This window comes from Camelus dromedarius, chromosome 14 (genome assembly GCF_036321535.1).
Source record: "Camelus dromedarius isolate mCamDro1 chromosome 14, mCamDro1.pat, whole genome shotgun sequence".
Classification (NCBI taxonomy): domain Eukaryota; kingdom Metazoa; phylum Chordata; class Mammalia; order Artiodactyla; family Camelidae; genus Camelus; species Camelus dromedarius.
The window spans coordinates 25,777,283-25,789,700 of record NC_087449.1 but is presented as its reverse complement, the minus strand read 5'-3'; the positions used below and the strand labels follow the sequence as shown (position 1 = coordinate 25,789,700).

The 12,418-nt window shown below is 41.7% G+C and overlaps 1 protein-coding gene across 8 annotated transcripts in view; it reads left to right on the top strand.

Annotated features, from left to right (window-relative positions):
- Positions 1-12,418, top strand: part of NFIA (nuclear factor I A) — a 534,267-nt gene that overhangs the window by 457,929 nt on the left and 63,920 nt on the right. For all 8 annotated transcript variants that reach the window (XM_064493521.1, XM_064493522.1, XM_064493523.1 and 5 more), the window contains exon 7: positions 2,234-2,362. In XM_064493521.1, the coding sequence (XP_064349591.1) occupies positions 2,234-2,362 (129 nt within the window). The remainder of the gene's footprint in view (positions 1-2,233; positions 2,363-12,418) is intronic.

Here is a 12,418-nt window from a genome sequence, read left to right as displayed (position 1 = left end):
CCATTTGCTTTCTTTAATAAGATTAGTTCAGATAACACATTTCATCATCAATTCCATCATCTGAAAAAAATTCTGCCATCTTAAAAGTTTTGACATTTTCACTTTCTATTCTATTTCTGTTGCATGACACATAATTCAGGCATTTGACTGAGTTTAGATCAGTGGACTAGCTAGATGCCTAAAAATTTGTTTGCCCAGAAGAGGTTTGAGTGAATTAGGAGATATGTCTACATTTGGGAGCTTTTTATTTCTTCCCTTTCACATTTTAATTTGAAATCTCTTCTTTGATATAATTACATTGATGATACCTTAGGTTAGGTTACTTGCAATGAATGTTTGAATGTTGATCCAAAATCTCAGTACATTCTAATGATGTTAGGACATTGGCATGGTGTGACTTTGGTTACTGATTCAGCGAGCAAACAAATATAGCTAAAGTCACTTAGTGACTTGTTTCTAACTCAGATCACATAGATACTGATCTAGAACGGATCTGATCTGGATTTGTCAAGTTCCTGTGAAATCACACACCGCTTCGTGTTGTCCTTACGTCTGACTATGCAAATGTGCTTACCGATGTGCAATTTGTTTCTTTCTTGGGGTCAAAATCCCAAGTTTTACTCTGTCCAAGGAGCTGTTAGTAAAACCACAGATAAAGCCAAGAACTGTACATGTAATTTACATATCTTTTGATGTGTTCTAGAGCCTTTATTAGACAGCCTGAAAGTAGAGGAGGGCAAAGCAGACCTGGTGTCTGTCCTCAGAGAATCCGCAGTCACACTCAAAGGTTGTCTTGTAGAAAATCATTGAGGAAGTCTGTGGTCAGAAATAACAAAGATATGTATAGATATAGTCCAAACTAACTAAATTTCTGAGCGGATCTCTACCTGCAAAGTGCTTGGAATAGTGTGGGACACTTAGCAGCTACTTAATAACAGTTGCATGCTGATATTATTATTTTTATTACTTATGTTTCCAGTTCGTCCAAATAATTCTCTGGTCATAGACAGAATATAACGTGTGTGTGTGTGTGTGTGTGTGTGTGTGTGTGTGTGTACATATATATATATACACATATAAGTAAAATGAGATTTGATTCTTTTGACATGAATTTAGACCAGATTTATGCTGCCAGCTTAAGAGAGCCCAGATTTGTCCTGTGATGTGGAGACTAGGAGTCATTTCCTTTATTTTTATATCCAAGTTTTCATTGTTTTAATTGGCACCCTACCAAACTGATAGATGCCTCCAGTTGTGTGTGTCAGTGTGGTTGCTGAGAACATTACACATGAGGTAATTACAAGGGACCACTTTCCCATTATTTTCTTCCCAAAGCATTTCGTATGCTGGAAATGCTATGAAAATCTTAGGCTCTAGTAAAAATACTATTTTTAAAAACAAGCTTTTATTGTATTTGCTTAACATAAAAATAATATATGTTCAGCATAGGAAAAACAAGCAGAAAGCGGCAATGAAAATCACTCGAATCCAACACGCAGAGAGAACTACTATTCTAGTTTATGCATATTTCTTTCCAGTTCTTTCTCTGTACATAGAAATACATTTTAAAATGGCACCATAGTGTCATATCCTATTTTGTAATTGCTTTCCGTGTCTTTATTCCATGTCATTAAATATCTTCCCGTTGTCATTATTCTTGTACAGTATTTTTTTACATTGGTTATACCTTACCTAACCATTTAAGGTTTATTTAATGTTTTACCTTTTCTTTTTTTTTCTATTATAAATTATTCATTGGATGAGCAACTGAGTTACCATTGGCGAGGGTTTTTTAAATGTTAAAATAGCTAAATTATGTAAAATGCAGAGAAAGTGCCTTGGTACTGAAGTAAGGTAACTGGTGGGGTGAGATGATTGCACATGAAGTCTTCGTGTGCTTCTGTTGCCTTCTTTACGAAGGGTCCCAGAGGCTACAGGCCCAGACAACAACTTTCAGGACACACTGGGAAAGTGGCACTCTCTAGTTAAAGAAGATCAGTAACCCCAAAATGGACTGTGACTTAGCAGAGTACATTGAAATCAATCATATGCTGACATCACGGGACCATTCCATCACCTGTTTGTTTCTATGACAAACTCAAACCGATTCAAAACACATTTTCCATTTACAGGTAGATTTCTTTTTTCAGTTCTTTTAAGTTTCGTCTTTCAGGTTGCATAAGCTGTCGTTCCTTGCATTAAAGTGTGCTTATCAATCCATCCTTCCTGCCAGGAATGCCATCTCCAACCACACTGAAGAAGTCGGAGAAGTCTGGTTTCAGCAGCCCCTCCCCTTCGCAGACCTCTTCCCTGGGAACGGCATTCACACAGCATCACCGACCTGTCATTACAGGACCCAGAGGTGAGCAGCCCCACACGTATCCCTGGTTGTGTTTAGATCGGGACCTTGGGACCAGAGTGGCAGAATGTGAGACAGTGAGGACTCCCCCGTAGTGCTCCTGAAGGCAGTAAGTGTTCCCATTTCTTATCCTTGGGGACTGCTTTGGAATTGTAGGGACCTAAGAGATTTGGCATCAAACCCTGATCCTTTCTTGTTTCTTTGCCGGGAGGATGTTGCCAAGAGGTGGAGGTAATTTGAATGAAAGCAAAATCAAATCTGTCCCCCAAGTTGTACGAGAAGAGCACAGGTGCTCGTGTGTGTGTGTGTGTGTGTGTGTGTGTGTGTGTCAGGGTTGTTTATGTTTGTGTAGTCAGTTACCTGTTTTCAGGCAATAGCTCGTTTTCCTTCTCTCGTCCCTACTGATTCCCTTTCCTTGAAACCTGATTTCAATATGTGGCATTTCGTGTTGAGGTTGTTCTGCATCACCATGTTGAGAGCCGCCTTCATTCACTCCTTTTGAAGTAGTAGATCGTTTGTCTGGCTTTCATTGCAGTGCTTTCATTATTTTTGTCTCGTGTGCTTTTAAGTTTATTATTAAAATGTGTCCATAAGAAATATGATTTGTATTTCACATTAAAGACAAGCTTTAAGCCTCAAGAGAATGTCTGCAAATCACTTGACTTGATCTTATTGCGAGATGAAAATATTTATTAGTTTGTTTATGAAACTCCCACAGTAGGAGTATGAATAATTGTAACCATGTTTGCTTTCTTCCGTCAGATTTTCGCTTAGGTAGGTTTGTGATCTACCAGCTGGTATCGTAAAACATCCTAGAAAGTTATGATCTGTTGTCTACTTTGACGTACGCCTGGGGAAACCGATATTTCTTGCATTAATCTCAGTGTTAGTCCCACAAATCTAAATCCTGTGTGCATCTCGGGGAAATATGGCCGTGGAGAGAGCTGGCCGGTCAGCGCACACGTGCAGAAATCACATTGAAGAAAATAAGTATTTGGATTATTGTGTGAAGCAATCTCTGTAGCAACAATTGTGAAATTTTACTTGCTCCAAAATTTACTTTAAACGTCTTGTGATGATTGACAGAACTTTCTCAAGATCCTGAATTATTTCACTTGGGTTTGAGCATGTGTGTGGTACAATCAGAGAGGCTATATATGTATTTTTTTTCTAATTTGAAAACCTTGCGTCTGAATGGGATTATACAAGTCCCAGAATGCGTCTCTTTAAATGGGGCAGCGTGATGACATTATCCTCATAGTCCACATCCATTAAACATTGAAACCATGGTGGGAAGTAAAGAGACACGAAGCTCTTTTAGTCAGAAGATTTTTGGTCTCAAGGAGATAAAGGCATGTGATGTTTCTCATCTTTTTATGGTCAAGTTAACATATTCTAAATGCTAAGTGAATGTTAAAAGCAGACATTTCTGCAGGGGCTCAGAGGAGGAAACGAGGCCAGTTCATTCTTTCATTCAACAAGGGATCACTGAGTGCCTGTTGCTGTACAGACGCTGGGAATTCAGTGGTTCCTGACCTCACAGAGCGTATAGTCCAGTGCAGGAATGTAAGCGTTTAGAAGACGATGTGGAATGTGCTGTTCCTTATCACCTTATATCAAATAAGGAGGCTTCAAGGTGTAGATAATGATGAAGTCAAAAGTTGCTTATGTGCAATTTAAAAAAAAATTAAAAATAACACAACATTGGAAATCAACTATACTTCAATTTAAAAAAAAATTTTTTTTTTTAAAGTGGCTTACATGAATGGAGGGCATTCCAAGTAAAGGACAGGATCATGGTGCAGCGTGGTAAGAAGGACTAGGAAGCACAATTTGCTCACAGTCAGGACAGTTGGTTAAGCTGCCTCTTTTCCTTTCCACTTACCTTCTGAATTTTTTAATGTCCTCACCAATAAAATGGGGACAGGAGTACTCTTGAGTGAATTTTTTTCTCCCTACCTCATATTCTGATACAGAAATGACAATAAAACAGTATTTGTAGACTCTTTGAGGAGCATAAAACAGTGCGCCTGTGTCATCGTTTATTCTATAAATGCTGAGTGCTTTCTATGTGTCTTCCCTTAAAAACTGTAGTTCCAGAAATTATTAAAATGACCTTAGCACTGTCATGATTGGGAGCTTCTTCATGGTAGACAATCAGTCACGTTTGCTAAAATGACCCACGCCGGGTTGAACCAGAGGGGACCTCCGTAGCCTATAGAACAGTGAGTTTTGGCCTCCTGTTCATACTCACGAAATTGTTTCTGAGGAAAAGAGGAAGATGCCCAAGTTAAGAATTACGAAATACCAAAGATTCTTAGTTTTCGCCAGAATTCAAGATGGCTCCCAGCATCCTGAGTTCTCCTTCCTGGGAAGTCCACTCAGGTACCCGTTCTTGCATCCTGCCCACCTTGGTGGTCTGATGAAGGGAAGTGGAGAAACTGAGGTGAAATACTTCAGCGGCATCTTTGTGGTCAGAGTCACCAAGTCGAGACAGGCTCACGTAAGACTCTCAGGCTAAGGCATTGCTAAAGGCCGGTACCCAGGTGCTTGCTATTTAAGACGTGCTTGCTGCTCTAGGTATCGTTTTCCCTCATACTCATCTCTGAGCCAGTTGGAAAGCTGATGCCTGGAATGACATCACATCTGGGACTAAGAGTTGATGTTTTAGGAAGATGAGGCCAGATTTAAAGAGGGAGAGTCTGACCAAGGGAGCCGGCGTGGAATAAATGTGACATGTGGACATAAAGGAGAATTCACCTCATATATTCCATTTATTGTAAGGCGTTACCCCAATCCGAAACGGCATATCATTAGAGAATGCAGGCAGATGATCAAACTTCAAAAGGGCTGGGAAGAAGAGAAAGGTGTGTCCTTTATCAGGGTCTTGGGGCCCTGGGGAGGCTGTTTACTGCACTCTTGTTCAGAGTCACACGGTACAGTCCTCTGGGCAGCACCCAGGTTGCAAGACTTCTGCTGCCTTCCTTAAAACTCCTTACATTTCCTCGTAGGGGCGCCTGACTAGACAGACACCAGTGGGTAAGCGGTAGCTGTGTCGGCTGCCCCGGTGTGCCCGGGCCAGGGGGGTGGTGTTCTAACAGCTACAGCAAAGCAGGGTCACCTCACTGAAAACCCAATGGCCCTGCTTTTGACTGCAGAAATTAGCTGTGTTTGGAAATGTGGTGGCCACCTTTTGCAATGGGAACCTCTCTTTGATGATTACAAGAAATAGGGCCTTGGAGGGAGGCAGCACAGCACAGTGGTGAGTGTAAAAACTCGGGAGTTGAATGGACTGGCATTTGTTGGTCAGTGTGCATGTCTCATCCCTCTGCTAAAATGAAACCTCTAAGAGGAAGGATCTTCAATGCACACTTCTTGGTATCTTCATTGTGTCTCATCCAGTGGGTTTTATGCTCAAAAATTGCTTGAATGAGTAAAAAGTACTTAAGCTGCACATTCAAGGTACACAAGAGACATTCTGCTCTGAAACTAATAGGCTGCCCTTGCCGCAGAAGAACTAAGGGTGATAAATGTGTAATCATTTCTATAATACTTTGTCATAAGGAATGTCCAAGTTAAGGAAGAACCATGCATGGCCTTTCATCCAAAGAAAGCTTTTGCAAGATTATGTAAGTAAGGCTTTGCTATTAAAAGCTATGGTTTTTCTTAGTTTATGCTGCTCTAATCACTTTCCCATTTACCTTGTGAAGGTAGAGACGTGTGATTTCTTTAAATGAATCTCCTCTCTGATATTGGCTTTCCTTGTGGCTTTGATAAATCTTTTAACCTTGTGGCCTCAGTTTGGCCATCTGTATGATGGAGATATTACTTTGCTACCTACGTAGTTAAAATTAGGTGAAGGGGTTAAAGTATTGTGGAATGTCCTAGGGAGTGGGAATGATACTAAGGTTCAGTCAAGGCATTTGTACATCATTATACATGATTACAGTTACTGTGTTTAATCATGACAATTTATCTTATTCATGATAATAGGGGAAAAAAATCTTTTCTCTTCCTTTCTCCTTTTTAAGAGTTGTAGGTTTGCATGGTGATTTAAAAGGGCCTAGCTCCTTTTGAGAATTATTTGGAGTACTCATCAGCAGTGTTTTAGAATTCCTTGAAAGATTTTCTTCTTGAAACTGATGTTTCTGGCCAAAGTCTTTGCTGTTTTCAGAAACAAGAAGATAATGAATAACACTTACTTAATTTAAATGCTCAGTGCTAGGTAAAGCACCTCTGTGCCTTAGGGATTGAGAAACATGGAGGGGCCTGCACTGTACACATTAGGAAGCAGAGGTTGAGAGTAATTGGCAAATAAGCATTGACTGAGCTTCATCTAGAGCCATAAAATTTCAGAACAGTGCTCTGGGAATCTTACTTTATTCTGTGTATCCACTAGGAATGCATTTGGCTGCAAGTAACTGAAAATCTGACTAAGCAGGTTCTATTTTTCTCATATAAAAACAAATATGTGGGGGGTGGGTATCGCTCAGTGGTGGAGCACATGCTTAGCATGCACGAGGTCCTGGGTTCAATCCCCAGTACCTCCATGAGATGAATAAGTAAATAAACCTAGTTACCCACCTCCCCACCAAAAAATCCAAATATGTGATTTAGGACTGTCATAGAGGCACCTAAATGTCATCAAAGATTGAGATTTCTTCTCCTATCCATGCCTTAGTGGGTTGTTTTCCTCCTTGTGCTATGATCTCATGGTTACAGTGTAGCCACTGCATTCCTGCCATACATCTGCATTCCAAGCAGAAAGAAGGGAAAGTACAAGGGCGATAAATACCTGCCAGCTCATTCTGCCAGCTTGTATAGAATCTTACGCAGCATGATCAGAACTATGCCATATGATCACCTCTAGCTGCAAGGGAGGCTGGAAAATCGAGGGGGGGGGGTGTTTGTTTGTTTTGTTTTGTTTTAGCCGAGCATATTGCCACTCTGTATAAAATTAGGGCTTTGTAAGTAGGTAAATACTGGAAAAATGTGCCGGATAGCAGTTAGCAACCTGTTTCCCATTACTCTCACAAGCGGGAAATCCGAGCTGGTCAGAGCCAAGGCTGGAAATCTAGTCTCCAAGGCTGTGCCTTTTCCACCATATCAGCAGTTTCTACCTTTTTCTCCTCCACTTGGAGAAATCAACTGCACTTATTTAAACAATTAGTTTGTTTTCACCACTTTTATGAGCCAAGGACATAACATGGCCATTTAGATCTTTTGATAAACATGACATAACCCATGTTATCACACTTAGTTTTTTTTTTTTTTTAATAACAACCATAAACAGATCACTGGATCTTTTTTATGAGCCCATGAATCCTTGCTACTGGTAAATGCAGGGTTTCTGGTAGGTGCGAGTCACTTTAGAAACAACTTTTGAAATCAGTTTGGCTTTTTTTTAATATCAGAATCAGCTTGCCAACTCCCATTAGTGTCTGGGGACCCATTAAGTTTTTCCACAAGTATTTGTCAAACACTTGCCGAATAGCATGAACAAGAGAAGCTTGGATTCTGGCCTCAGAGTGCTTACCTTCTGGTGGATGGCAGACAAGAAAGCCAGTAGTTGTCTTACTGGGATGAGGAAACACCGGGTACTTTCAGGGACAAGGCGGTCCTGATAAGGAACTACTGGGGCCTTTGGCACTGAGTGAGTCCAAACAAGCATGACTTACGCCCCCGTTCTCAGCGTACTTTCTGGTTGTAAGCGTGCAAAGCAAAGCCACAGCAAACAGCCATGCTTTTAGATCGCTAAGTCCTGAGGAATTCATACGTACAAAATGTGAGGACAAGGTTGAAGCCCCTCTTCCTGACGGGTCAAAAAGTATATCTACATGAAGGGAGTTTAGAAGTCAAATTGCCCCGATTCTGAAAACATGCATAAGAGGTACTAAAACAATAGCCATATAAACCAGGGATTTATTGTGCAGCTCTCAAAGACTCCTGCCAGTTTCTGTTCAGGCGTTTACACGCTCTGTAAACCACTCCGAGTCTGTGATCCTCGTGGCCCAAACAGGGATCCTGCTCTTAGTGATGAAACATCTGAGGGTCTGAAGTTAACAATATGTCCCAGTTGGGCCAAGAAAAATATACTGCAGAGAATTATGAGAATTAAGATAACTTCTCAGGAAGTTGAGGTCACCAGGAAAGGTCGGAAGAGTGTAGATTCATAGACAATAGTAGAGGAGGAAGGAAAGAGGGGTAAAATAGGAAGGTGGCAGTAATCGCTAGATGGCAGGGCCCGTTAGAGCAGGGACCACCTCTTTATTCCTCCTCCTGATGTCCTGGGTCCCTCAGCCTGTGCCTGGCATGGGCCAAGAAAAGCACTCAATAAATATTTGTTGAATAAATGAAAGTGAGTGCGTGGATTTGACCGAAGACAATCAGAAAGTTTGGGAATGTTAGGGAGTTCTTTCCATCCCCCGTGTGGAATAATAATATAATAGTCAAGCGCGTGTATTTGGCAACATTTAGGGAGATGCATAGCATAGTGAGTAAGTGCTGGATACACCTTTGCTTGGTTTTAATTAAGAGCTTCTGCGTTAACGGGTGTTAAGAGAAATGCCGAGCTGAAAATGATTTGATCTCCTTTTTATGGACTATTTACCGCAGTATTATAAAATTTTCTATGCAAACTGAGGACCCTGAAGAGGGACAATCCCCTGGTGCTTCATCACTGTCGTGTCCATGGCTCCCTTCCTTAGCACAGACCCCCATGCCTAAGAGGTGGGTTTGTTTCGCTTTCTTGTATCATATGGGCAAACGTCTTTGCCTCTTAGGAAAGCTTTTTAACTTAGTTGTAGAACAGGCTGGTGCTCCTTTCAGTGGAGCTGAATCTAATTTGTCTCTCCTGGTTTAGTGCAATTGAATCATCTCAGGAAAATGAGAAGCAATTAAGAACCTGTTGCTAACAAGGTGCTGAAATAATCTGCCAGCAGACGCAAGGTGTTTATTTATTATGGGAGCGTGTCATTTGAGAAAACATTACGTTGTCTTTCTACAATCAGAGTTGCCAGAATTGACTTTCAGATGCAGGCGTCGCAGACCTAACAAGTACCACCTTTGAGAAGCACTAAAAAGGGAAAGAGGGCTTGGGAAGGCTGGTCGGCGTTTGCTCAAGTGCTGGTGCCCAGCCTAATGGGAAACCTTGTCGATGAGCTTTGAAGGGACTGGATGGCAAAGAGGAAAAGCAGCTTTTTAGCAAAGGCCCTTTAAGTCCCAGTTCAGGAAATTATTAAATTCATTAGCCAGATACTTAACAACCAGCTATGACTGCCCAGCTGAAGGAAAAAAACAGTGCCAGCAAATGTTTTAAAACTACAACTAAACAAAAGTCAGGAAGCGTGTAATTAAAACTGTACCTTTATTGTATTGTAAAGAGTTTCACTGTGACATGGAAAATATTTAAAGAAGAAGGCTGTTGAGCTAATTTGTCTGCAAGTGAACTGCTTAGTGGAGAAGTATCCTAAATTAACTGTAAGGCCACCCACCGAGCGAGCCTCATAAAGGGCCATGGCTGCTCAGCTTGGTTTTGTGTAACCGTTCAATAATTACTAGATAAATGCATAACTAAAAGCTCTATTACACTAATAATTTGTACTGAGATAGATGTGTGGGACACCCTGCTGGGTTAATTTGTCATCCCCGCAGCAAACTTCTAAAGAGAGCTCTTCTGCAGTGGAATCTGTTAATATGTTGTCCCAAGGAGGACAGGTTAGAGCAGGAAGACCAATTGGCTCCTTAATCTCTTAAAGGGGCAAAATGCACCAGGGTGAGTGCCTGAGAGAAGAATGGGGTGATTGGTGATCAACCACGTGGACCCAGATTTAAACTCGTCTGGACAAAAACAGCTGCTCTCTTTTGGAATTCCTTGCCCCTTTCTCTCTCTAACCCTCTCCATCTCTCCATCCATCCCTCTCTCCCTCCACCTGCCCTCCCCGGCCCCCACCATAAATCCATGTATGCAGACACAGTGAAGGTACTGGTTCTGAGCAAGATTTCCTTGAAATCCTGGCATTGATAAGACTTCCAGTATAGTATCACTTGTACTGTAAATCACATCATCAGATAAATCCCGAGCAGGTCTTTCTGGTTTAGCTTAATATAACATTGATGCCACATTGAGATACATTCTTTATTCTCCTTTTTTCAGAGTAGAATAAAAAGTCAGTATTGGACTTGTATCTCCTCTTTATGTGGAATGTTTTCTATCACACACACACACACACAGAGGCTGTTTTAAATATGAAGCTCACACTGAAGCCTTAGTGCAGGGTTTTCAGCCTCCCCTATTGACAGAACCATAAATCATGTTAAAGTTAAGTGAATTACTGTAGCATGGAACTGTAGCTTTAACAATGTTTATGGAGTATCAGCTTATCATCCTTGTAGGCAAAGGGGGTGAGCACTGATATTCAAAATAGGAATGTTCAGTCCCATTAATGTGGTTGCAGAACCACGAGAGTCAGCCCGCTTCACGCTGCATCCTTTGTATGACTGGAACTAGTGTATGTAGTCACTCACATGCAGTGGAATGTTTTTTAAAATGTGTATTTCCGCAGTAAGGTTACATTTGCCATTTCCTCGTACTAAATGGCAGTTGCCTTTTTCCCCCTCAAACAATTCATTTTTCTTACGTACAAAACACATGTGAGGAACATCAGGGTTGTCAGGTTGGATTCTAGTCATAAGGGACCTGGGAGGGAAAAATCGTGACAGGAAAGAGACCATCTAACCTCTGAAAAATAACTCAAACGGGAGCAGCAGAGTGCGGTGAAAAGGGCACGGTCTGTGGAGTCAGCCGGCTTAGAATTCAGATCCTCGCCGGCCACTTGGGATCTGAATAAGCTTGTGCAAGTCACCTACCCATCCTCCACTGGCCTCTGTTTTCCCACCTGTACAGAACTTTAAGATGCTAACAGGAGGAGGAAGTGACCTATGGAAAGCCGTGGTATGTGGCTAGTATGTTACTAAATGTTAACTATCCCAGATTCCCCCATCCCCATGTCCTTATGTTTTTATGTGTGGTCCTCTTGAAAGAATTCTCACTTCCCTCATTCCTCACTCCCCACCCCCAGTTCTCTTGCTCATCTGCTCTTGCGGGTCCAGAAGGAGTATGTGTTTCTCCTCTCTGGGAGGAGCCTCATGATCTAGAAGAGAGGGGGGCCTCAGGGAAGTGAGCCAGCCTGGGTACCCATCCCATCACTCTTGTGTGGTTGGAAGAACAGGGGAGTGTCCCCAGTGGGGCAGGTGAGGCCCCTCCAATGATGATTAGCCTTGTAGCCCCAGTGAAGGCCTGGCTTTGGCTTGTCTTCATTCAGGCATGGCTCTTGTTAAAGCGATCAGCACCTTTGCGATTTACCAGTCCATTCAGCAAATAATTTTTGAGAACGTGTCATCTGCCAGGCAGTGTGCTGGGCCCCAATGAACAAACCAGAGAAGCCAGTCCTGCCCCTGCAACGTAGTAGAACAGAAGAACAGGCAAATAATTATTACCAGGATGAGATTCATGAGAGGGGAACTGAAGAAAGGGACAATACAGCACAGATATGTAAAGTATTTGTGGGGATTTGAATTTATTTGTTCAGTTTGTGTGGGTCTCTCCTGTTGGCATACAATGTGAATTTAGAAAGCTTCGGTATCCCTGAGGGATATCTCTGTATCTCCCTGAATCCCCAAATTCTTGAATACCATAATAAGAGTTACTGATTTGTGGCATATCCAGTAATGAACAGGAGATATGATAATAAGCACTCTTTCAAGTAAAATATTCTTATGAGTGAAAGAACCCAACCAGACTGCTTCACCACCCCTCCAGTTTCCCCAAAAGAAAATACTGGATTGTTTCATGTAACGGAAAAGTTAAAGGGTTTATGGCTTCAGGTAGTGCTAGATCCAGATGTTCAGGTGATACCTTCAGAAATCTGTGTCTTTCTCTTTTCTGGCTCTGCTGTCCTTTGTGTGAACTTCATTCGTAGGTTAAATCTCCTCACTAATGATGTGAGCAGCTCCAGGCTTATTTCCCACCAATTTAACAATCCTAAGGGAAGGAGAACA